Source organism: Cariama cristata, unplaced genomic scaffold (genome assembly GCF_000690535.1).
Source record: "Cariama cristata isolate BGI_N322 unplaced genomic scaffold, ASM69053v1 scaffold2747, whole genome shotgun sequence".
Lineage (NCBI taxonomy): Eukaryota > Metazoa > Chordata > Aves > Cariamiformes > Cariamidae > Cariama > Cariama cristata.
The window spans coordinates 14,192-36,822 of NW_009628181.1; the positions used below are offsets into that span (position 1 = coordinate 14,192).

Below are 22,631 nucleotides of genomic sequence, written 5' to 3' on the forward strand. Positions count from 1 at the left end.
AGAATGGTTTAAACCAAACAGTATTGAGTCTATAAAAGACTTCAGACATGCTCAAATGCATACAGTTGTGAGAAGCAAAAAAAAAAACCAATTAAAAAAATCACTTCATTTGAGTCATATACGGAAGAATGTGAAAGCTCCAAATGAGTTAATCTGCAACAAAGTTTTATACTTAGGTGGTTTGTCCCCTGGCACTGACCTTTCCATCCCAAAGTGTCCCAGCAAGAGTAACGAACTAGCCTGTACCAACAGAAACCTTATTTGATTTGTAAAAGAAGTTTAATTGGAAGGAATCCAGGGTCTTGAAAAGTTTATTGAGGGGCAGATCTCATCGCAGTGTCTGTCTCATGTAACTCCTCTGTCCCTCAAGAGAACTGAGCGTGGAGCCTGGCCCTGAACCCTTGGTTTCCTTTTTGATTGTGCATAGTGAAGACAATATTACTTTGATGTTTAAAGCTTTACAAGCTATTGAGTCACTGTCTGCTCTCCACAGCACAAGGAAAGCTCCTCTGCTCTCAGTTCCAATTCCTGCTCTGCACACTGTGCAAGGGAAGGAGTCATGGCGCTGCACATTTCAGGTTTGGAACAATAAGGGTTAAACGTGTTGGAAAAGACCACCCTTGGTTAAGCAGCATCACTTCTAGTATTAAACTGTAATGTATTAGGAACTGTTTTTCCCATTTTCGTTCCTCTCAACACAGCCAGATGCAGCTCTGAGAAAAGCCTCCACTTACTGCTGCTTCTAAGGAAAATTGAAGAAACTCAGCAGCACCAATAGATACATCATTTACTTCAGAGAAACTCAAAGGAACACTGAGGTTATAAGTACAAAGCAGTGACGCAGCTAACACCATCCATTGCAAAGGAAAGCAGATTTTGAAGGAGAAAAAGGAACATGAAAGTTCAGGATTTTTTTTTAAGAATTAAAACACACAGCGTTTGCTGGTGCCACGGCTGCCACATCTCGCGGTAGATGTGCCTGTGCACAGCCCAGAGAAGAGCAGCCCGGCTTCAAAGTGGCAAAGTCTCTTAGCGGTACAACATCTGCATGTAACGAGGTCATGGTCACTATTGCGTTTGCTGCCTTTACCGTCTGGTGGCCAAGTTATTCCCACAAGTCACAGCCTATGCAGAAATACCCCGTGGCAGGCAGGACACACGGATACAAATGCAGTGAAGCCAGGCAGAATGGGGAAGCGTTTTGATGGGGAGCAAAGCAAGGCTGCAATGAACCACTCACACCTCCGCGTGACAGCTTGGGTAGGCTCAGAAAGGCTTTCTGCACAAGCCTGTTTTAACCCTGCTTGTGGGAAAAGCCCTGCAACTAAGTGTTCCATGTGCCAGCATCCTGGCTATAGGGAATATCTTTCCCAGAGATGCACATACACCAAATCACAGCTTGGTTTCTTTAAGAGTTATTTCTGTATGTTTGTTCTTTAACACTTTTTTAAGATTATTGATGCAGATACAATCAGACAGGTAAGATCCTATGTGATGGGTAACTCTGTCATCTAGGCCTAATGGGAGACTTCAAACACATGCCCCAAAACCCAAGTTTTGTGGTGTTTTCGAACCTTGAAACCTTTGAGGAGCTGGATCAGCTCTGCAGACATGACAATGCAGGTGCCCATGGAGAGCTGGTGACCCTCCATGGAGCCACACAGCTCACTGAGCAGCGGACTGGGCTCCTCTAAGAAAGCAGGAGCTGGGCTGCCCAAGTGGAGCAGCATATGGAGGGTCAACTTGGGCCTCAGGGAGAACAGTACCTCTTCTCAAAGCTAAGCAAGCTATGGCCTCTTGAAGGACTAGGATGTGCAATTTATCAGTTACTGGAAAACCCCATTGCTGTTACCCTCTCCATACACACCTTGTGCTACAGTCGAGCTACGAGGCTGATTTCACGAAGGCTGTCTCTGCTTGTTTCTTGTGTTTTGGGCAGGAAAGTGTTCCCTCACAGAGTGTGAAAAGCCCTGGTTGAAATCTCCTCTGTGATACCATCGTCACACACCTAACACACACCTCCCTCCTTTGCAGCCTCTTGTTGCTCTACAGCTAGAAGAGCCCTGCTCTAGCCCCGTGCTTAATCTCGGGTCAGGCCCATGGAGATGGTGGAGAACTTGGCCAGGTAAGTGATATGCTAAGCCTGGGTGCTGATGGATGCTAGCAGAGTCCCACCACTCCAGCCTCGTGTCTAACACTTGGCAAAGAGGTAGGATCACAGGACAAGTCAGGTTGGGAGGGAGCTCAGGAGGTCTCTAGACCAACCTTCTGCTCAAAGCTGTCAGCTCAGGCCAGGTTGCTCAGGGCTTTATCTAGTTGGACCTCTACATCCAAAGCCTGAAGACACATTACTGTCTAACAGTAGCCCCCCAAAAGTGCTTCACTCTTCCCTATTTTCCCTTCAAAACTGATCATTGAGTTCTTTTGGATCGGTGGCGGGTGAGAAACCCACCAGTCACTCAGACCTTGCTGCAGTGGTCACTGTGGGATGAGCAGTGCAGTAACATCTGAAAGCGTGTCTGGTTATCGTGTCCTTGGGCCAGGAGCAGAAATCAGTGCCCAACATTTGCACGCATGGAGTCTTTCTGACCTCAGGGAAGGATTTGCAAAGCTGCTTGAGGCTGGTAGCTAGTCTCATTCAGAAATCTTTCCTGGTTATTCTAGGGAGCGTGCAGCCAAGAGACACCCATACTGTCAAGTTACTGTTGGTCAGCTGAGCCATGTTAACAGTCTATATTTCTGTTCTTACCTTGTGGCAATGCACATGTATGGATTAACTTGCTCAGTTATGCTAAATCGCATTCACAGAGAGCCGTTACCCCAGCTCAGCTGATGCACAGCAACTTGGCAGGACTATGTGGTACCAAACACTAAGTGCAGAAGGGGAGAGGGAGACAATTCACGTCCATTGCCGCATCCGTGTCACTGTGCAATCATGAGGCCGTACTTGGAGCACAGCAAGCCCCTTTTCTTTTCCCGTTCGGTGAGGAAATTCCTCAGTTTGGTGGTGGGGAAGGTAATCAGTGCTTGCTGCCTGTTGTCCAAACCTGTCTCTTGGAGCCACGGGCTCTGAAGGCACTCCGAGGCTGATGGCCTTCCCCTAGACCAGACAAAGGTGAGAAGGTCAGACAGGGATCCATGCTGAGCAAAGAGGCTCCTTGCAAATGGAGAGAAAGAAGGGGCAATAGCCAGGATCTGCATCAACTGTGTTGTTGGGAGAGCAGACACCATCTTACCAGGGGTTTGCACACAGAGTGCTCTGGAGAAAGGACACGGCTCCCCCGGAGAGACCTGCATAGCACCGCGTGAGCTTTACTTTACCCTTCCTGGTCATTCTCAGAAACTCGCAGGCTACGTCAGAGCTGACGGGGTAGTTGGCACTCAACCTGCCCCAAAAGAAGAGAATCGATCAGCATGAAGGGTATCGCTCAAGATGCTCCTTCTCCCAGGAATTCCCACTAAGGAGTGAGAGGAGGGTCACGACGATGCACAGAAATATCATACAGAAAAACAAAACCTCAAAAGCCACTGTTCTTCAGCGGGTTTCATGACTTTGGCTGCTTTTCCACTTGGTGTAATTTGAATTTTCTTGGTAAAATTGGGGCTTTTCAGAAAAGGCTGAGTGAGAAACACCATGAGCTGCTGTGCTGTAGAGCAGCCTCCTTACTCTACATGAAGACATTGCTGGGGCTGGGCATCCATGCGTGGTGCAGCCAGCTCCATACCCTCCATCAGACAGCTTTCCACAGCATTGCCAAGGAGAGGGGGCACAAATGAAGTTAACTCTCTGAGCCAATGCATCTCCCCAGGTTGCTGACTCTGAAATTGCACTTTTAAAGCCAGTTGTAGGGCAGGGAAGGACAGACTGACTTACATGATGAAGGCTGTGATTCCGACGGACCAGATATCAGTCTGCGGGAGGGCTCCTTGCTCTGTCAGCAGTTCTGGAGCTAGAAAAGCAAACTGGTGTGAGCCAAGCTCCCCCCCAATGCACTGAGACCAGCACAAAAGCAGTGGGTACTTTGATGCTTTGCTACCTTCCCAAGAGTGAAGAAGAAAAAGCTTCTAGTACAGGGAGCTGGCTGAGGTAAGACACCCTCATGGGTGATGACTGCAATAAAACCTTGAGAACTTCAGACCAAATGGCAGTAATACTATATCGCCTGAGCTCTGGACACATGGATGCCAGCCAGACCAGAGTTGGCCGTGACTTTTGGCTCTGTCCTCTGTGGTCTGCAAGTGGGATGGCTGTGACCACTAGCTGCTCCTGCAAACTCACAGGAGGGCATCACCTGGGAGACTTTGCTTGCTGGGGCCAACTCCTGCCGTGACGTGACCAATGGCTCTGTCTTTCTGTTTACCACAGATTGCACACAAGCCCAAGGTTGCTGTGACTGAACTCTGTACTCACCCATGGTTTCAACATAGTCCATGCACTTGTCCATGGTAATAACTTTGTCTTGTGTGTAGAACTGTGCGTTGCCAAAATCCAGGAGTTTCAGCAGGTTGGGCTCAGTGATGATCATGTTTTCAGACCTGAGATCCAAGTGCAGGATGTTGTGTGCATGGAGGTACTCAATGGCACTGAGAATCTGCCACAGGTAATCTCGGACCTCCACTTCTGAGTATGATGTCCTGGTAGAAGAAAGGGAGTAGAAACCAGAGATGTCCTATCTGCGTGCCCAAGAGTGCCATTCTACACCCACTACTGTCCTTCCCTGGATGTCTAATCCCATGAGGTCCTTGAGAGTCAATAAGAAATGACTCTATTAATTTAGCAAATCTATTGTATATGGAGAGGCTGGTCCATACTGTGAGTCAGGTTTACAGATGCAAGAAGTTCAGGAGGTTGTAGAGCTGCATGTCAGAGAAAGCTGTGGTTGTGCAGAAATCAAAATGCGGGTCTGATGCTCGCCATTCTCTCCCCTTTAATCATAGGATTTCAGCAGATCCATTTTCTGCCATTGTGAGAAACAATGTGGAAAAGAAATGAGGCTTCCTGAGCCACAGAAATCTCCATGTTATGGGAGATGGGGTTTCATATCAACTACTGTAAACTGCTTTCAACACCTCAACTGGGTGGCCCTGAATTGTCCCTTACCCCAACCTTGTAGGGAACTTAAATAATTTTTTTATGCCACAAGAAGTTGCTGAACAAATACGTCACAAATCCCGTGTGCAATGACAGCCCAGTGGAACAGATGGAGAGAGATGATCCAGTTTGTCAGGGGAAAGCAATGGGTATTTTGCTCCCTACACCAGCCCTGACTGGAAAACCCTTCCCTCCACTTGTTATTACCGTAATGCCAAAGAGTGGAGTAGCTCTGGTCCCACGCACATCTCCTGGATCAACACTAAGTGCCGTGGGCTGACGTAGGCTCCCTTCAGCTGAGCTATGTTTGTGTGGTGGAGCTTCCTCAGGACTTGGTACTCCAGGAGCACAGTCTGCTTGTCCTCTTGCCAGTAAGGGATAATTTTAGCAGCTAAAGTCTTGCCGCTTACTTTTTCCCTGCATTGTCGGACGATGCTGAAACGTCCCCTGGTACAAAGGAACACAAAGGCAAGTTAAGCTTCTCTGCTACTCATGGAAGAGCCAGGAGCTTCTGTTTTTTAAAACCACCAGGATCCCTTGCTGTATTTTTCATTCATGCCTGATACGGAGTTATTGCATCTATTGTCACAGTTTGTACATCCTCCTATGTCTCTAAATTGTACAGTGACTTTAAGTTGCAGGAGTGAGAGCTTAACTCCTTTGGAGGGAGAGAGAAGGTGGCTCATCCTGTCTCGAGCAAGAGAACTACCCCCTATTTGCAATAGAAGTTGGTGCCTGTCTTCTAGGCATAGAAAGTTGAATCCCAACCCCATGTCTGAAACCGGTAGCTGCAAAGGTTGATGCAGCAAAGAGAGGAGCCTTTGTTAGCCCTGGGCTCCCTTCACAATTTGCTAAGGGGCTGTCCTGCTGCCCGGCACGTCGTGCTCAGAACAGACCCTTTTGCTCTCCCAGAAAATCCACACCTGAATCCTACCAAACCAAGATGAATGTCGCTCAGCCAGCGATCTCAGGTTTATGTGTATTGCTGCGGAGGGGTTTTCAACAAAACACGGTGACACCAGGCAAGCAGCGCATTTATAAAAGTGACTTTTCTAAACTCCAGCCACATGTGGCATTTCCCTCTGGCTGGTTGAGAGCTCAGTTGGATTCACTACCTTTTGATCTCTGTTTGGAAGGCGTAGGTCTGGTAGGTTGGGAAGGGCTCAGATGGTGCAATTATTTCACTTTCTTCTTCCGTAGCAGCTGATGGGAAGTTCTGCATTGCAGCACGAAGCTCTGGAGAGAAAAAGCGACAGGGATTACGTGGAAAAACACCTCTGTGTGGAAACTGGAGCCTCTCTGGGCCACCCGACAAAGGCGACAGCAGAGCTTTCTCCAGACGAGTCTGCAGGTTGTCCCCCAGCTGTGGCACCCAATGCTATTTGAATGGAACAAATTCTGGGCTGTCCACCCAGTAATTCCTTGGTGTGACCACTCCAGACTATATGAGATGGATTTTATATTGTGTGCTATGATATCAAACGTCTTAGCCACTGGTTCTCATCTGCTCACAAAACAAGTCATGAGAGCATGTGAGAGACACTGACAAAGAATTAGAAACTTCATTTAGTTGGATATTTTAGGGCAGCAGCTGAAACTTCTTGCACTGGTTCTGGTATGTGGTTGTATCCGAGTACTCCCTGAAATATTAAAGCATCCCTTGATACAGTAAAGCATCTACTTGGAAATGCTGGACACAATGAGATATGTTTATGAACCCTGGTCCGAGGGAAAGCAGAGGATTTAGGGTGAGTTAAAAATATCTCTGTGAACTGATTTTTACAGAATAATTCTCTCCACTGGGAGGAAATTCCAGTTAGACCATCCTTCCGCTTCTTGGCTTTGCTACAAGGATATCTTTGCTGTAGATTATGGATTTCTTAATTTTAAAAACATGTGAATAGTACAAAGTATTCAAACAGGTGAAAAAAATAGAAAATCAATCTTTCTTTACTTCAAAGACAAAATACAGCTGAAAACCACACCAGGGTAGGGGGGTAGTTCCCAGTAGCAAACACCAGAACCCATAAATTAACTACTGAACTTAGGACTGAGTCCATAACAAAGAGCAGGTCCAGGGCTTTCACCCGTGGCAGATCTATACCGATAGATCAATGCCTTCAGTGACATGTGCATTGTCCCAGACCTCTTTCCTCGTGATCTCACATCAAAAACTGAGTGTGTCTTCAGTGGCTAATCTACAGTTCCCAGATTTTTATTTTACTATTATATTTTTTTATATATATTTACATATTGTTATTATTTTATTGTTTATTTGTTATATATTTACACATACTCCCCTAACTATGTCCAGAACTAGAAAATAATTCACTTTTAAATAAGAAAGCCAAAGAGGAGGCAGCTTTTAACCACCCTGAGCGAAGTGGAATTCATCTTGATTCACTTGCTCTAGACTTCTGGACCCGCACCCGAAAGGGTGCAATAGTTTTGATGCAGGAAAAACACAATGCTGTCTTGGCATTTGATCTTACCCATTTGATCCTTCTCGGTGATTTTCACTTTGGTGGATGAGTCGCTGTAAGGGCCCATTCCTGCTTGACTGGTGCAGGCTATCCTGAAGCAGTAGCTAAACCCCCTGGAGAGATTTTTGGCATGGTAGCAGCAGTCAGCGACATCAGACGCAAGAGTCGTCCACTCCCCATCTTAACCAAGAGAAGACAGAAAAGAGATGAGGGCTCATTTAAGATGGTGACACCGGGTTTTTTTTTGAGTTTTGGGGTTTTGCTGTTGTGGGTTTTTTTTTCCATCAACTTTACTTATGTGCTGGGAATATGGAGAAACAGCGGAATCTTGTAGAGTGAAGGAAAAACTGACTTGCTATGGCCAACTTGTGTGCATTGTGCTGCTTGCCATACACATGCCAAACTCATCTTTTCTGAAATCAGCTGCTGTGTATCTAATCAGTCCAAGGTGTGGCAATATTGTTTCAAAGGAATGGTGAAACTTTCCTGAATATTTTTGTTTACCTAATTCATGCCAGCAATCTCTAATGCAAATATATATCAGGAACGCCAAACAAAAACCTAGCAAAATCAGCATTTTTTTCCCTTTGGCCCTGTCTTCAATCCAATTGAAACCATGAGATGCAGGATTTCAGGACAGAACTATCCACAAACACCCTCCTAGCAAACCCAGTGTTTGAAACATGGGCAGGTTTACTTAGCTTTTATGAAACTCAGATGATTTCTTAGGGAACTGAAATTATAGGTATGTTCTGGACTCATTATTCATGGGACTAAGGTCTGAAGTAGAAAATCACCAGCAAACATTTAATAATCATTCATTTCACATGATGCTGTGTCCTGTACTTTGCCATTGCTGCTGTGCTCAAGGCTAAACTCAACTCCCTGAGACTGCTGAGATTAAACCCATCCTTTCATTCAAATAAACACTGGTAGAGAGCCTCAGACCATAGGACAAGCAATAATTCTCCACCCAAAACAAAGGTATCAATGGCTTTGCAGGGTACTGGTTGAATTAACATGTGTATATGTGTAAGAAGGAGCAGATACAGCTTAGAAACAGAAGTGTCTGCAGAAGCAGCACGGAAAAGCCTGCTGCCAAATAATGGATAAAACAAGGAATTTTTTTCTGGTTATCTTAATCCTCCTGTGTTCAGGAAAGCAGGACTTTGCATGTTCCTGCCAAAGACACAGAATGCAATGGAAGATTGCAGCTGCTGTTTCCTGTTTTATTTCCCAGTTGGAATGACTTGCATTTGTATCCTCCCCAAAGTCTCGCCTACAGTTGTGTCAAAAGATATAACAATAAAGAAAGCTGTGTTGAAGAAAAGTGACTGACACCAATTCTAAAGTGAAAAGGCAGAAAGCTGCTGCCCATGCTCATGCTAATCCAGAAAGGAGTGCGTGTGTGTTTGGAGAATTAAAAGAAGGAACATGAAGCAGTCGAACCCAAAGGACTGTGTATGTGTAACTGCAGCAGAAATTACTATCAGTCATAGCATTCATAATAATAACAGCAAAAGCAGTCTCAGGAGAGATGGAACAGGCTTGGGAATTTGATTCAAAGTTTGTGGAATTAAACAAGAAAACATCCACTGACTTCGTCAGGCTCTGGACCAGGCCTTGGAAGAGAACATCAAAGAGATGATGCCGTTTTGCCAAACTTTTGTCATCTTGTCCTGGCTGTTTGCCCTAAGCTTCCTACATAATCAATGAAAAAAGAAAGCAGGACTGTTTAGCGTAGGATGAATTGCCTTTTTGATAGACCATCTTTCTCCACAGACTGTACAGAAAGCCTGGGTACAGGATGATATTGCCCGCTGATTGTTGTTGCTGTGCATTATTAGTGGATAATGTTGTCAGAATTGTAATTTGAGAGGATTACTCAGGAACGCGTATCCAGCACCAGCCATACGTATTCTTCTACAGCTGTTCACTTTTTGGTCACAGTGTCCATGTGACCTAGTTTGATTCAGACTTTAGCAAAGCCTTTGTATGAGTATGCATATTCCAGGCTGATTTAGCCACCACAACATCTAACTTTTAGATGGCCAAATGATGGCTGTATGAACTTAATTCCTAACTCTAAACTAGGGAGGTAAAATCAGGCTGTTTCTGAATAAAAATAAAATATCCAGCTGGTGAAGAGATCATACAAGTTGAGATATTCCCTGTGAGGTGTAAGGGCAGCACTCCACTTTACCTTCACTCTTGCACTGGACAGTGTAATGGATGGGGATGTTGGTTTCCACAGGCTTCCAGACCACTTGCACTCCATCCTCGTAGACTTCCACGATGTCAGGGGGTGGAGGGCTGGGAGGAACCTCTGTTGAGAGAGGCACAAAACCCAGTGACTGTTAGCAGTAGCATTGCTGTGATATATACCTCTACACTCAGCATTTCTCAGTTACAAATACTCTTTTTGTATAAAAATGTGTATGCTTTTTTTTATATGTGTGTATATGTAAAAATGCTCACACACACCCCTAGTGGAACAGCAATTTAACCATGCCTAATTTAAACTCAGTATTAAGATTTTGAAGTCTGGTTCTAGAAGCCCATGATTGCTGGAGTGACTCTGAATCCAGAAAAGAGACTAAAGAGCGAAGAAGAGGGAATGAACCCTACAAAATGTGCCACGCTACCGGACAGCAAGGGTTGTGGCTGTGGACTAGAGCGGGCAAGGGAAAAATTGTCCTCTGAACCTATCTGCAGAATTTTGCCTCATAGGTATTTACAGGTCACATTTTTGGGCAGAAGTACTTGTAATACCTACTGCTGTAGCTACTTCTTCTCTTACCTGCTTTTCTTATGATGCAAGAGGTGGATGCTGAGCCCAGGGAGTTTGTGGCCACACAAGTGTAAATACCAAAATCATCAGCACTAACGGAGAGAATAGTTAACAGCTGGAAGTTTTTGAGTGTGGCTGAGATGAGGATCCGGCTGCTGCTGTGGACAGGTATCCCATCTGGAAAGCAGAAGACAGGAGAGATAAGTACCCTGCAAATTTATACCAAGGTGTCTAAAACCCTCCCTGCACCCTTGTCCCAGAGGTTAGGGACTCCCTAGAGAGATGTCAGTGTCACCTTTGAACCAGTTGATATGCAGGGAGGAGTGAGCTGCCGTCCGGCACGACAGTGTCACGCATTGTCCGACGGCAGCAGCCTGATCGATGAGCTCCTCAACGAACGAAGGTGCTGCAAAGAAGAGGAAAAACAGTGATTCAGAGTGGCCAGGAGGGCTATGTGGAAAATAAATGCAAGCAGGACATCAGAAAGGATTTTTAATTGGTTCAAGAACATTTCTGGTTCATCCTGTGGCATTCCTTTGACTACCTGTTGGAGAATTCCCTGGGCATTGGGCTTGCAGGTGCAGGAGCCCCGTTCAGCCCCATGGACATGGTATGAGTGCTCATATGTGATAATCCAGATGGATCTTGGAAGGTCCATGGGGAACGTCAGCATTGCCCAGCCCTGCCAGTACAGCTAAGGCAGCAGAACAGGTCAGATGAGGGACAGAGCATAAAATCACAGAATCACATAGAATCACACAGAATCACACAGAATGGATTTGGTTGGAAGAGATCTCTGGGATCATCGAGTCCAACCTTTGCCCTAACACCACCATGTCAACAAGACCATGGCACCAAGTGCCACGTCCAGTCTTTTCTTAGACTCCTCCAGGGATGGTGACTCCACCACCTCCCTGGGCAGCCCATTCCAATGCCCAACGACCCTTTCTGTGAAGAAATGCCTCCTAATGTCTAACCTATGTCACAATGACAGTTTTCTTGTGGCCTAGCTTAAATGTGGGGCCAAAACTAAATGATGGTATTTCAGGGATGAGGAGATCAGATCAAGAAGAGAGAAGAAGAGATAAAAAATGGAAGGAGGGAAAAAACCCATAAAGCATCAAATCTGCTGCTGTCTCCATGGGAAAGGGGGAGCTCAGTTTTTTTTCTGTGTTTTTCCAGGTTTTTTTCTCTGCAGTGCCTGGGAGCTGGCAGCCTCACACACCCGCCCTCCTGGTGCTTGGCTGGGCTCTGCTGAACACTGAAGCATTAACCTGGCCTCAGAAAATGCTCCTGCTAGGGTCAAGGGGAATCTTGCCTGGGCAAAAGCAAGTTCAGCTTTGCTGACACGCCGTTTGGGGTTGCACCACCATTTTTTAGGTCATAGCTCTGTAGCAGCGTGTCTGGCCCTTACACATGCATGCAGGGCTGGAGCAGAGGAATTCACAGTTCTCTGCTTCTGCCATCCCACCCTTGGATACTCTGTTTATTCTCTTTCTAGCTTACACATAGATTTTAGTCCTTTACAGTGGCTTCCTAGAATGGCTCCAATTTGCAAGCAATGGCAAGACAAGACAAGACAAGGTGGTTTTAGCAAGGACATAGTTGTGAGGTAAATAGAGGAGGCTGGCTCATATTGCATGAGTTGGTCCAGGTCATCCCAAGACAATCGTTGCAGATCCATCCTTAGAAAGTGGCCTCACACAGCACTGTCATATTCATTAGTGGTACTTCATGATAAAACTAACTAACTGATGACTTATGCAATAGCAATACCTTTCTCCTTTGGCATGAGGCTTGGTAACTTGAATGAAGAGAGTGCTGATTTCCGCTTCAGGGATCCTTCAGCCCCTGTTAACAGCTCTTTTTCTATTGCCTCACTTCCCAGCTCACCAAACTCTGTTTCAAGAAAGAAGAAGAAGTCATTCAAGGCCATCCTTCTCCCTGTGGCATCCATTTACAGCAGACAGTTCTGCCGTTCACACATAAATATCTCAGCAGTCACAGGTTTCCTTGTTAAAGAGCCTTCGGTCAACAGGGAAGGCTGTGGCAGCTATTACAAACAGAATGATGTCCTGGAAGAAGAGGGCATATCTAGGGATAGCAGAGAAGAAAGGACAGATTCTGTTGTCCAGTGTCATCAACTTAGGTAGCCAGGGTGACTTCACCAACTTCTGCCAGTCACTTTAGCTTTAAAGATTTACTATGGTCAGATGATAACTGCAGAAGAAACTGCAGCAGGGAAAGCATCATCCAGCCCTGATCTTCTCTGCAAACTCAGGCAGGGGAATTTAAGCCACTTCCATCAGCAGATTAACCCAGCTGGCTCTGCTCTGAAATGAGCCAGTAACAGAGAGTTAGTGGTGGGGCTGAAGACTGCTAATTTCATAACCTGCCACTGCCAGTTTTGCAATGACGGTCTAACCACAGCCTCAGATATGCTGGGGAAAAAGGAAAAGGCAGATTTAGCAGAACCCAGTTACAGCAGCAAACCTCTGAAGGCATAGACTAAAATATTTACCTTCCTCTGCCTCTGGCTCAGGAGATGTCTTTCCTTTTAGGATTCTTGAAATATGGGCAACAGAAGCTTTTACTTTCTTCTTCAGACTCTGTTCCGCTGACTGCTCCACTGAATGAGACCTTGAATATGGCTTAAAGAGTCCTGGCTTGTAGAAGGAGCTTTTCTGCTTACCACTTGAGTCCTTTTGGGAGCCATACATTTCTTTATGACTCTCCAACCCTTTCCCCATGGCTAATAAGTTCGTTGCCTTTGAATCCTCAGATATTTCCAAATGGTTCTTCCTGTTCTTGTTCTCTGCATCTTCTCTGATGCAGAGTCTTTTATCCTTATGAAAATGTCCTGCAGGAGGTGACCTTGCCCTTTCACCAAAAGGTATAAACCGTCTACCAGTTGGTTTGGGTGGAGGCTTCCTGTAGTTCATAAATTCAAATGGAAAATAGACGATGTCGTACAAGTCAGAGAAATTCAAATAGGCAGGCTCTACCTCTGATATGTCAAGTTTTGGAGTTCCACTGCTGAGACTGGGTGTTTCATCTGACAGGTCTTTTATTTTCACTAAGGAAACTTCTGGGTGTTTACCAGTGTCCTTGCTCACTGACACTTGACTGGGTCTTTTTCCAGCGTCCAAGCTATCTGTTGAGGAAACGCTCACTTGGCTAGAAGTGGGGCTCTCAAACGCTAAGTCCTCCAGATGCTCACATTCGTGAGGAACCGTCTGTGCCCCCTGCCCTTCCAGTACCACTGACTCTTCACTCACAACAAGATAGGGTTCTGCAAGGTCATCCAGCTCAGAGACTTCTCCTCTTTTACCTCCTTGTACAGAAGGGAAGGAGGTGTCCCTGGGTGCTTGGCTACCTGGGCCTTCGTAGAACATCTCTGTGGGAGGAGAGATGTGCTTTCTGCATTCCTCCTCACCAGAAACTGACTCTGCCCAAACATTCATCTCTTCAGAGAGGGAAACCATCTCATCCACTAAGCCCTCCAGCACAGCAGATTCCTCATCACTGTAAAAAGAAGACCTGTGATGTGAGACTTCCTGACTTTGATCCCTGCGGAGCGATGGTGGGACAGTTCTTCCAGCATCACAGCTTCCACTTTCGAAGGCAACACCTCTACCCTCACCATAAACCTTTGGAGGTTCCTCATATTCCAGCTCATAGACCGAAGCTGGAGCAACTTCTGATTGCAAAACAGTTAAGATACCTGGAGGCCCACCCTCCAGATCAGCAGAAACTCTGCCACTGGGATAGGCAGCCCCGTGCTGCTCAAACACTTGATGTCCAGCCTTGGCGAAAGGAGCAGGCGTAGTCTGTCCAGCTGCTTGGCTTCCACTTGCTGTCACCACCGATCTCACCTCACTGTGAAGCGATGCCCTTGGATGTTCTTGTTTTTCACCCTCACAGACCAAAGAGAGGCCAGTATTTTGGGAGGACACAGTTCTAGCTGGGTGTCTGCTCTCCAGAACAGCAGGCACCATGCCGCTGCCTTCAGAAAACTTCTGGGGTTCAGCTCCCTCGATTGCAGCCTCATGGGCCAAACTGGGAACAACCTCTGTGACAGCTGAGCTTTCACTCCTCAGAGCAGCAAGCCTCTCCTCGCTAGGAGTTGGCCGTCCCCTTTCAGCCTGCCGTGCTCCATCAGAGACCGAAGTCAACATTGATTTTGGTAGTGTGACTTTTGGAACAACGAGATGGTCTCCCTTCAGGACGGCTGATGCTCTGTCTACGTGAACAGGAGCCCTCTCCTGCACTTGGCTTTCACCACCATGGGCTGACAGTGGAGTGATTCCTGTAATACCCGGTCCTTCATCCTCCAGGACAGCAGATCTCACCTCTTTATAGGTCTTCAACTTCTGAGGAGCACCTTCATCAGCTGTGTGCAGAGCGGTTAGGGTACCTGGCTGTTTGCCCACCGAGATAGTAGTTGATGGAACACTTTGACCAGGAGGTTCCTGACTTTTGTCTTTACACACTGGAAGTGAATCAGTTTCTGTTTGTGGGCCTGTTAAAACCGTAGAGCTTTCATGCTCCATGAGATCAGATTTGGCAACACTATGAACGGAAGTCTTCTCATGTGAATGTTTCTGCCTTTTGTCTTTCCAAGGTGGAACTGGGGCTATCCTTTTGATAAGCAAGCTTCCACCTTTTAGATCGGGATGGATGTCGGTACTGTGAGCAGACGCCTGGGGCAGAGACACACCTCCCTCGCTTGTAGGGGCTGACTTGGAGGTGGTCTCTGGCTGTGTGAGAGTTGAAATGGGGTGGTCCCCCTCCTGAAAAGCAGTATCAGAGGCACTGCCAGGGGAAGATTTACACTCCATGCTTTCATGTTTTTGAGCTGATGATGCAGTTACATCTAAGCACTGGGCAGTTAGAACGGGGCTTTTGCCTTCCACATCTTCAACTTCTTCCTCAACATAAGTAGCTTTTGACTTCTTCAGTAAATGTTTCCTATTCTCGCTCCTATGAGGTGACACTGGAGGTCTCTCTACCTGTTGGACAAAACCAGCCAGGCACCCATTACCCTCACATTGTGCGGAAGGAGGGGGCTGCTCTTTTGAACAATCCTTGCTGTCTTTCCTGAAGTCCTCTTGCTTTGAAGTGTCTACAGAACAGCCCCTGCCAGGCCCTGCAGAAATATCGCAGTGGTCACTGCCTTCAGGGCAACTTTCCTGTGACAATATATCACAGTCTTCTTCCAAAATACCTTGTTCCCTCACTGATCTTGAGGCTCTCAGCCTGTAGTCATCCAGGGAACGGCTTCGGCTAGCACCAGCAATGGCAGGATGTGGTGGTTTTCTTGCGGTGTCAAATGATGCTGATTTGGTCAAGGAACCAAGCAGACTTTCCCTGTGATCATCTCCATCATCAGACTTTCCTTCTTCTTCTTCCAGTTCAAACTGCTCTAGAAGGGGTTCACGGAGACCACTCAGGGGCACCTTCGTATATCCAGCTTTACGGAAAGTCCTTCTGGCCCTGTCTAGGTGCCTCCTGAACTCCCTGCCTGGTGAGGAAGGCCCCCTTGCAGGTAGCTCAGCTGCTTGGCTGTAGAAAGTGCTTTTAATGACACTCTGTCTAGGAACACAGACAGGTGGCTTTTCTGTCCCATCCCCAGCCTTTTCAATTCTGTCCTTATCAGATAAAATTATGTCTGGTTTTTCTTTCTGACATAGATGCGACGTGCTGTCTGTGGAAGTCCTCACTGATGAAGGCTCAGCAGCATCACTTCTTTGGGACTGCTCTGCTCTTTCCTCTCGAAGCCTGGGATGGACCCCCTCCTCTTTCTCCTTTAAGATACTTGCCACGAGCTCTTTGCTTTCGGTAGGTGATTTGTCCCTCACCTCAGCTTTCCCTGAAGCATACTTCCTCCTCATGGGTTTTACTGGAGGGACTGAGATTTTGGAGGACTTCTCTTCACTTGCATGTTGTGGAAGCTCCTGATGGCTTGGTACATCAAATATGGACAAGTTCAGTTCAGGTGTAGAGCCAAAGTGCCTCTTCTTGGGGAAATGTGAGTTCTCATTGTCTGAAGAGGATCCGCTGGTACTGGATGAAGTGCTTTCTTCAATAAGATGTCGGGAGATGGCCAGGGAGGTGTTGTCGTGAGTCCTTTCTAGGATTTCTGGGATAGACCGCATTACCAGTATGGATTTATAGCACATCAGAGACCGCTAAAAAGCAAAACAAAGTACGGGACAATCAGATGGAAACATGGTGGGAGTATGGTAAAGCAAGCATACCAAAATGAACTTCTGCACTCTTAAATACCGCACATACTAGTTTAATAACACGTTGCCACAGTTTTGTATGTGTCATCAATCCAGGCCTCATTTACTTTCCAAGTCTTGCTCTTCTCTCATTCACAGAGGTGAAACTACATTAACTTCAGGGGACATACTTGCTGTTGTGAACAGGGAAGCAGGACCCTGCTTGAGATTTTCAAAGACAATCTGGCCACTCAACGCAGATGAAAAAGGAGTTTTTAATGGGACACATCAGATGAGAGCCTAGCTGGAGTAAATCGTCGACTGGAGTACAACCTACAGTGACTTAGGCCAACAGAAGACCTATCGTACTGTAGGAGGTAGGATTCATCTGCTCTAACTTCTGCCATGTGAGACATCTCAGTTGAAGTTGAGCAGCTGGCCTCCCCTTACAGTCAACAGAGAAACAGGCATCCATCTTCAGAAGGCAATCAATCTGATGATTTTAGAGAACTTCAGGAAAAGAGGAGCCTTCTTGGGAGCTGTCTAATATTCAGTACCAATTGCAAAGGCAGCTGAAGGTACCTAACTTAGATACAACCATGCATCTTACAGGCACCTGCATGAGACCAGATGATTTCCAGGCAGTAAAAGCCTAGATAATTTATTTCTGTCACATCCATCGACCACCCTCTCCTGGGTTTATTTGCCATTCATAGCCAAGCTGAGACCTCTGCTATGCTCACTGTTCTAGCCTGATAGACTTTCAAAAGATGCAAATGTAATTAAAAATATATATACCTAAAAAGAACCAACATAGATTAAGGCCAACTCACCTGCCACTTGCTCCGAGCCACAATGAATTTGAGCTGCTTGGTATTAATGAAATGAGCTGCTTCGAGGGGGAGATTATGCTGCCAGGTGGAATGAGAGGAAAATCACTGGTTAAAAAAATCCTGACTTCATTTCCTTAGATTTTTTTTGAGGTTTCCCTCCTTCCAGAAGTGTTTAATTTAGGAAAGTTACAATAGACCAAATGGTACAATCCCCTCAGGGCTAAATTGTAGACAATCTCAGCTTTTCAATGATAAAAGCAAGCCCTGTTCCACGCATGTAATTAAATTCCTTTTTTTTTTGTTTTGTTTTTAGCTCTTCTCCTTAGCAATTTAAGGCATTGGAATATAAACCACAACTTTGCTCTACAAAGCCACAGTTTCCTTTCTCTACAGACTTGTTACATCTGCTCATGTCAGTAGTAATCTTCATCTTTTGAAAGGAAAGATATCTTGGCATGTAAACACCAATGTGTCTCCTCTTTCTGGAGAGTCATGCCTGATCTCCTCTCTAAGACAGAAAGTAGGAGACCAAGAGAAAAAATAAACCAGCAAATAACATCAAGCAGCTTTAAGAGCTGCCCCTCCAAAGGTCTCTTCCAACCTCAGTGTTTTTAATGACTCTAATAAAAAGAACCAAAACAAACTTACCATGAACCACTTGTGGGAAAGACAGTCCAAAGCACTAGGCCTGGCTCTGATAAGAGAAAACATCACCCTTTTAGTAGCAAGTCACTTCCAACAGCAACCACAAGATCTTCCTGAAGGTGCCTGCTTCACGTGGACACACACATACGCTTTTGTGTATGTCCTTAGGCTGCTGTTTTAGAGCTGAGAAGCCAAACAGACAGACAGGGGCTGTCAACCCAAGGTTTCCTTCCCTTGAGGTGAAACGATCCTCCTTTTTCAGTCTGAGACTCCCTGCAGATCCTCAGGAAGACCCCATGGCACTCTGCAAGGAGCCTGTTCAAGGGCATCGAGAGCAGCCCTAAGAGTGACTTTTTGATTCTTTAGGTGGCCAGAGCAAAAATAGCTTTGGCAGAAGGCAGAAAGAATAGAAATGAAATTAAAAAGCAAGAGCTTGCAAACATGCCTTCAAGCCGCCTTTTGTACTTGAAATTGCTTAATGAATGTGGTTAATATTATTTAATTCTCGCACGACTCCCTCTATACCAGTCCTTGCTCTTCCCACTTCTCTATGTCATTTCAGAAACGCATCTGCCTGGAGGATTTAGGGAATAAGGACATCACCATAACAGAAACACGCCAGTTTAGCAAATTGCCAAGTTGTGTTTTGGATAACGGGGAATAATAAAGAAGAATCAGGGCATAACGCACCACATCTCACTCAGCTCTCTGCTTTTCAAAACAACTGCAGCTCTGATGAGCTGCGATCTGCCTGCTGAGACACAACATCTCTGAACACTGGCTGTAGGAAGCACAGAAGTCCACTTACTTGGGGTGCTGCTGTAGGATCCCTTTCATAAAGTCCTTTGCATCTTCACTCAAGTGAACAAAATCAGGAATGGTCCATGAAATTTCCCCGTTCTGGATATTTAGAAGGGTTCCTCTGTCGTTCTCCCCGGCAAACGGAGACTTGCACGTTAGGCTTATTTATTGAACACCATAAAATAAAAGGAGACAGACTTTAGACTTTTATTTGCTGTTCAAATGACAGAAGCACAAATGCTTACATGAGCTTTAAAATACTTGAGGGACTCCACGCGTGGGACTTGCAATACTTGTGAGCAGTACATCCGTTAACAGAGCATCTTTCACCCCAGCATTACGTGGCACTTAACTGAATTATTTATCCCTATTTCACAGTTAAGGAATTAAGGGTTTGATTTTGCACAGCTACATTAGGGTGCTGGCTAAAACAGGCAAGGAGAAGACTGAACCTCATTCGCCACTCTGCTAATTGCAAGGAGAGCAGCTGTCAGGTCTTCAAGCAGGGACAATGACCAAAGCCCTGGGCAACCAGGAAAGGGTGAGTAAAGGAGAAAACCACAAAGGAAATTGCCCTTGTTATAGAAGGACTCAATGCTTCATGCACATCCCTCACTTGAAGGTACTGGAGGGCTCTGACTGACAAAGAGATATTGAATGAGTCTTTCCAAGAAGATTTATTTACCTTAAATACGTGATGACTCCAACAGCCCTGAGGACAGAGGGAACACAAATGTCAGGTGTTTGTCACTATTTCTCCATCCTTCTCAAGCACACAGCCCCTCTTCCTGCCACTAGACACCCTGGCACAGTAAGATCACCTTCTGTCGTGGTTTCAGCTGGGGTAGAGTTAATTTTCCTCCTAGTAGCTGGTACAGTGCTGTGTTTTGGATTTACTATGAGAATAAAGTTGGTAACCCCCTGATGTTTTAGTTGTTGCTAAGTAGCGCTTACCCTAAGTCAAGGACTTTTCAGTTTCCCATAATCTCCTGGTGAGGAGGGGCACAAGGAGCTGGGAGGGAGCACAGCCAGGGGAGCTGACCCAAACTAGCCCAAGGGATATTCCATACCATAGAACAGCATGGCCAGTACAGAAACTGGGGGAGTTGGCCGGCAAGGGCTGGTCGCTGCTCAGGGACAGGCTAGGCATCGGTCAGCGGGTGATGAGCAATTGTATTGAGCATCACTTGTCTGTCTTGGGTTTTATTTCTCTCTCTCTTTTTGTTGTCTCCCTTTTCATTACCACTACTATTGTTATTATTATTATTATTTTATTTCAATTATTAAGCTGTTCTTATTTCAACCCACGGATTCTACCTTTTTTTCCGATTCTCCCCACCGGGGATGGGGGGAGCAGTGAGCAAGCGGCTGCGTGGCACTTAGTTGCCAGCTGGGGTTAAACCACGACAGTCCTTTTTGGCACCCAACATGGGGTGCCATGGCTTGAGATATTGACAAATCTGACTAGAACGCATTAGAACAAATTTGTTATAAGCATTCATTATATTAGTTTAATAGTTGCTGGGCACAATGTTGAATTATTTGCTCTCAGAGTTGGTGTGCTTGTTCTTAAAGTTGCGTAGTGTAAAACTTTGCTTGCTGTATATGTTCCCTGTTGTGCTGTTTATCACCCATAGGAACTGGGCTAGAGTTACCGTGTTGTGGTACTTAGTAACCCTGGTTTATGATATGATAGAATTGCTGGTTGTGGAACTAATCTGGTATTTGTACTCAGCGTTGCCATCATCTCCATACTTCAGGAGCCATCTGATGGAAACTATTAATAATTACACCTTTTACCTTTTGTCCTTGGAGAGCCAATGCATGGGGAAGACACCCCCCTTCATCTTCCCCTTCTCCTCCAGGCTAATTACAATAGCTCTTGAGAATTTTGAATATCCTTGGGATGTTCAAACCAGCATATTCTCATTGCTATGTCTCCTGAATGTGTTCCAGGTCTTATTGAAGGTTAAACAACTGTTTAAGAACACCACCCAGAGATCTGCCCTGAGGTTGGATAGTTATGAGTGGCAGGGTGTGTGGGATGGTATGGGTAAGTCCCTACGACAGTGGGCACCTCCAGTGTTTCAGAACTTCACCCCTAAACAAATGCAGAATCTGGAAAAACTAGTAAAATATTAGGGAAAAGTATGCTGTCACCCTGGCAACTGCAGAGAAACCGAAATCACCGCAAGGTGCTGGGGCCTGGCCCATGCCTACTGAGCCCGTGTTGTTCCAAACCCCCAAGAGGAAAAGAAGGTCTCTGGAGCTGACGACAAAGCGGCAGGCACTGCGGCAACTCCAACTCCTCTTCCTGCCCCTAGACACCCTGGCACATGAAGATCACCTTCTTCTCCTCACCTTTCCATGGAAAATAAATCCCCAAAGCTATTGTTTTCACCCTTCAATTTTTTTCCCTTCAACATTTAAAAAAATTGTTATCAAGTAATTCTAGCCTTTTCTAGAAAGCTCCTTAGGATCATCCTCCTTAGTTGCTGCCTCTAATAAAGATCATCTTCTCCAAGATGCTCCTTAACATTAATTAGCTGTCAGAGTTCAATTATGGTTGAACAAAATAGACAGAAGGAGCTTTAAAGAGCCCTGATGGGTTTTGGATTCTCAGCGTTCACTTTCAGTTTCCTGTGTTATTATCACTACTCCATTTACTTATTAATGATAAATGGAAATTCAGGCTGTCTAGGGCAAAAGCTTTTTAGAAAGACGACAGGTTACCAGATATCAGTTGCCTTTGACACTGGTGACTGAGAAACAATTTCTGGGGCAACAAACTCCGGAGACCCATATTTGCTGAACTGAGGCTCAAAGGGTGTGATCTTCTGAGCAAATCCAAAGTCACAGATCTTGAGGTCTTCCCTTTCAGGATAAACCATGAGGATATTCAGCGGCTAGTAAATGAAATAAAATAAAAAGGAGAAACTTTTCTTGAAAGCAGGCAATATTTTCAGTTGTAAGTAAGAATAATTTGAATAGAGAAATGCCCATTCCCTGACCAACAAGAGGCTATGATAAGCTGGAGCTGCCATTGCACGTTACCTTAATGTCCAAATGAAGGATGTTGTTGTCATGAAGATATTTGATTCCTTCTAAAATTTGCTTGATATACAATTTGACCTAAAAATTAAATCAATTATTAAACAATTATTAAACAGTAATAGTAAATATGGCGGTCCCTGATTCCATCAACATTTTTAATATATGAGAGAGGGAAAGATTGAACTAGAAATACTTTTAAAACTAGAATGAACTGCTTATATATATTAATCTTGCAGTTGAAATAAGATGTGAACCAAACATTACTCTGTGGAATGAAGCTGTGCCTCGTGTATGGGACCGCATTGCCCTGCTGGAGCCTTCTATATGTGAAAAAACCCTTACTTTAAAAAAAAACAACCAAACAAACCCAAAAAGCTACAAGCATGCAAAAAAAGAGATACGGGAATCCTCCAGTTTGATGAATCTTATCAACTGTCTAACTTACCTCACTCAAACTCAGCTCTGGCTTGATGTAAATCAGGCAAACACATTTAAAACACAAATACATTTTAAAACTATGTTGTAAACCTCTTTTCTGGACCATATGTAAATCAAATCTGACTGTGAACAAGGAGTGAAGATTTACAGCTGGCTTCAGCTTTGGAAGTCCTCTGCCTTTGACATTTTATAGTGTTAGCTGACATTTGATCTTTAAAGATCCCTTCCAACCCAAACCATTCTATGATTCTATGTTTACCTCTGAAT

The 22,631-nt window shown here is 45.3% G+C and overlaps 1 protein-coding gene across 1 annotated transcript in view; it reads right to left on the reverse strand.

The window, feature by feature from the left end:
• Positions 1–2,922: 2,922 nt before the first annotated feature.
• Positions 2,923–22,631, reverse strand: part of LOC104165128 (obscurin-like) — a gene marked incomplete at its 5' end in the record, with an annotated part of 144,390 nt that continues 124,681 nt past the window's right edge. Inside the window, 19 exons of the mRNA XM_009704685.1 lie at positions 2,923–3,100; positions 3,237–3,386; positions 3,875–3,950; positions 4,412–4,635; positions 5,300–5,539; positions 6,208–6,295; positions 6,486–6,513; positions 7,613–7,755; positions 9,779–9,901; positions 10,376–10,543; positions 10,662–10,772; positions 12,143–12,208; positions 12,888–16,557; positions 17,427–17,504; positions 18,075–18,120; positions 18,880–19,032; positions 19,558–19,584; positions 21,606–21,778; positions 21,927–22,004. Of these exons, the coding sequence (XP_009702987.1) occupies positions 2,923–3,100; positions 3,237–3,386; positions 3,875–3,950; positions 4,412–4,635; positions 5,300–5,539; positions 6,208–6,295; positions 6,486–6,513; positions 7,613–7,755; positions 9,779–9,901; positions 10,376–10,543; positions 10,662–10,772; positions 12,143–12,208; positions 12,888–16,557; positions 17,427–17,504; positions 18,075–18,120; positions 18,880–19,032; positions 19,558–19,584; positions 21,606–21,778; positions 21,927–22,004 (5,820 nt within the window). The remainder of the gene's footprint in view (positions 3,101–3,236; positions 3,387–3,874; positions 3,951–4,411; positions 4,636–5,299; positions 5,540–6,207; positions 6,296–6,485; positions 6,514–7,612; positions 7,756–9,778; positions 9,902–10,375; positions 10,544–10,661; positions 10,773–12,142; positions 12,209–12,887; positions 16,558–17,426; positions 17,505–18,074; positions 18,121–18,879; positions 19,033–19,557; positions 19,585–21,605; positions 21,779–21,926; positions 22,005–22,631) is intronic.